This window comes from Marmota marmota, unplaced genomic scaffold (assembly GCF_001458135.2).
Source record: "Marmota marmota marmota unplaced genomic scaffold, marMar, whole genome shotgun sequence".
Lineage (NCBI taxonomy): Eukaryota > Metazoa > Chordata > Mammalia > Rodentia > Sciuridae > Marmota > Marmota marmota.
In genome coordinates, this window is record NW_026000242.1 from 13,624,993 (window position 1) to 13,626,868 (window position 1,876).

General features: G+C 56.0%; 1 protein-coding gene and 1 long non-coding RNA gene across 2 annotated transcripts in view; both read right to left on the minus strand.

The window, feature by feature from the left end:
* Positions 1-1,356, minus strand: part of Fdx1 (ferredoxin 1) — a 38,272-nt gene extending 36,916 nt beyond the window's left edge. The window contains exon 1 of the mRNA XM_015489911.2: positions 1,013-1,356. Coding sequence (XP_015345397.1) covers positions 1,013-1,197 — 185 coding nt within the window. The 5' untranslated portion in view covers positions 1,198-1,356. The remainder of the gene's footprint in view (positions 1-1,012) is intronic.
* LOC125613969 lies at positions 67-1,006 on the minus strand. The gene is made up of 2 exons (XR_007344606.1): positions 641-1,006; positions 67-547 (listed from the first exon to the last, which is right to left on the minus strand). It is a non-coding gene; the product is annotated as an uncharacterized LOC125613969 (long non-coding RNA).
* Positions 1,357-1,876: the final 520 nt, after the last annotated feature.

The following is a 1,876-nucleotide window of genomic DNA, read 5'->3' on the forward strand; positions in this document are numbered from 1 at the left end:
CGCCCCCCCCCCCAAACCCCAATTCTTGAGATCAAGACAAAAAGATTTCAGACAGGTCCTTCAGAGTAACAGGTATGAGTTTATTAGATGGGATGGGAAAGGAGGACACTCTCAAGGCCAAGAGTGGGTCCTCTCAGGAGAGGAACAGGATGGCTCTCCTGCACTCCAATTTTATTGCGGATCCCAGAGGAGTTTCTAAAGGGTCCAGCCCAGGTCCACATCTTCACTTTTGACCAAGAGCAGGATGACTTCAGACTTTCACGTCCCCACTGCCACAACTCTAGATCACTTTGGCCCAGCCTGATGGATTCTAAATTAGATTCTTAACCAAAAATTCTTACAGGTTTTATGGTTAGACGGAATTATCCTTATCTCCCTGAGTTCCAGGATCTGGGTCATGAAAAGGGTCACAAAAGTATCCCACCTCACAGTAACTTGGGTTCCTCTCAGGGACATTATTTCAAGTCTGCATTTCTCCTGCTGATACCAGGTAGTTAGATGAGGAAGGCGACATATCCTGTCCACTTAGGCTGCAGGCAAATTGCTTCTTGGAAAACACAGCATGTGGGAAGACAGCACAGTGAGCCCATTTTATATAATTATTCCCTTATGTTCCCAGCACCCGTATTTGTTCCCTTACCACTATGAAGGTCACTGCCAGTTCAGGGCAAAGGTTACCGTGATTCCAAACCACTATAGGAACCAGCAGTGGCAAGTTGCTAGTTTCTCCCCAGACACAGGAAGAGCTGGAAAAGAAAACTGGGGGTCCCAGATCCCCATTTCCCCACAGACCTGGGTGGTTAGAGGAGGAATTTCGTTTGAGGGCAGAAGGAGGCGACACCAACCACTTTCAGGACTGAGCGGCCCACAGGGCTCGGGAGGAGGCGGAGCGAGGGACGGGTGTCCCTGGAAGGACCCCGCACGCAGGCGCCAGGCGAGGACCCGGCATCGCGAAATGCGGCCTACGGAGCGCAGCCCCCAGCCGGGACCCCAATGTCCGCCCCCGCCTCACCTGCTCCGCGCCGACACGCTCAGCGGCCGGCTTGCCCGCGCGCCGCCGCCCAGGCCCGGCCCCGGCTTCCCCGGCAGGCCGCTGGCCCCCGCATGGGGTCCGGCGAGGAGCAGTGGGCGGCGGGCCGAGCCACCCAGGGCTGCGGAGGCGATACGCAGGAGCCGGGAACTCCCCGCGGCGGCCATGGCCCACGGTCGCTAGCTGCTGGTTGGACGCAGGCCGCCCCAGCGGCGCGGAGGCGAAGGCTCGGCGAGCTGGGCGGAAGGACGCCCGAGGGCCGCGGCCGGGGGCGGAGCGTCTGGGCGCAACCTGCTCCCTGCGGCCGCCTGCCGTAGACTCCGCGCGACTAGCTCGTGACCTATAAAGCCCTAGGTGCGGCGAGCCCGCTCGGCCCCGCCCGTGTCCACGCCTCCGGGGCGGTCTCTCCTCCGGGCCGGGCTGGAGCTCGCAGAGTTCACCCACCGGTCAGTTTTGAGTTAACCTGGAAGCTTCTCAGCGTTTTAGAGTTGCCAGGCAGAAGTGATCAGTTCGAAAGCACAACGTGTGGCAGAAAGATAAGTAAAACAACCTGCAGTTAACCAAGACCACTCCGCACTGTCCCGCACTTCCTCCCCAGCGCCCCCCCCCCCAATCCCGCCAAAAAACAATGCAGGCAAAGATAACATTACTTTACAGCCGAAGGGAATACTGGGCATTGTCCAACAAGAACAGTAAAAAAATGTTAGAAATTTTCAGAATGCCAATAGGTACTATACAGAAATAATTATGAATATAAAATTATAAGTCATCACAATAATGAATAGATTTAGGGCCACTGGTGAAAACAGGTAATAAGCCTAGGTCTGGACTGAAAATAAATGCTTA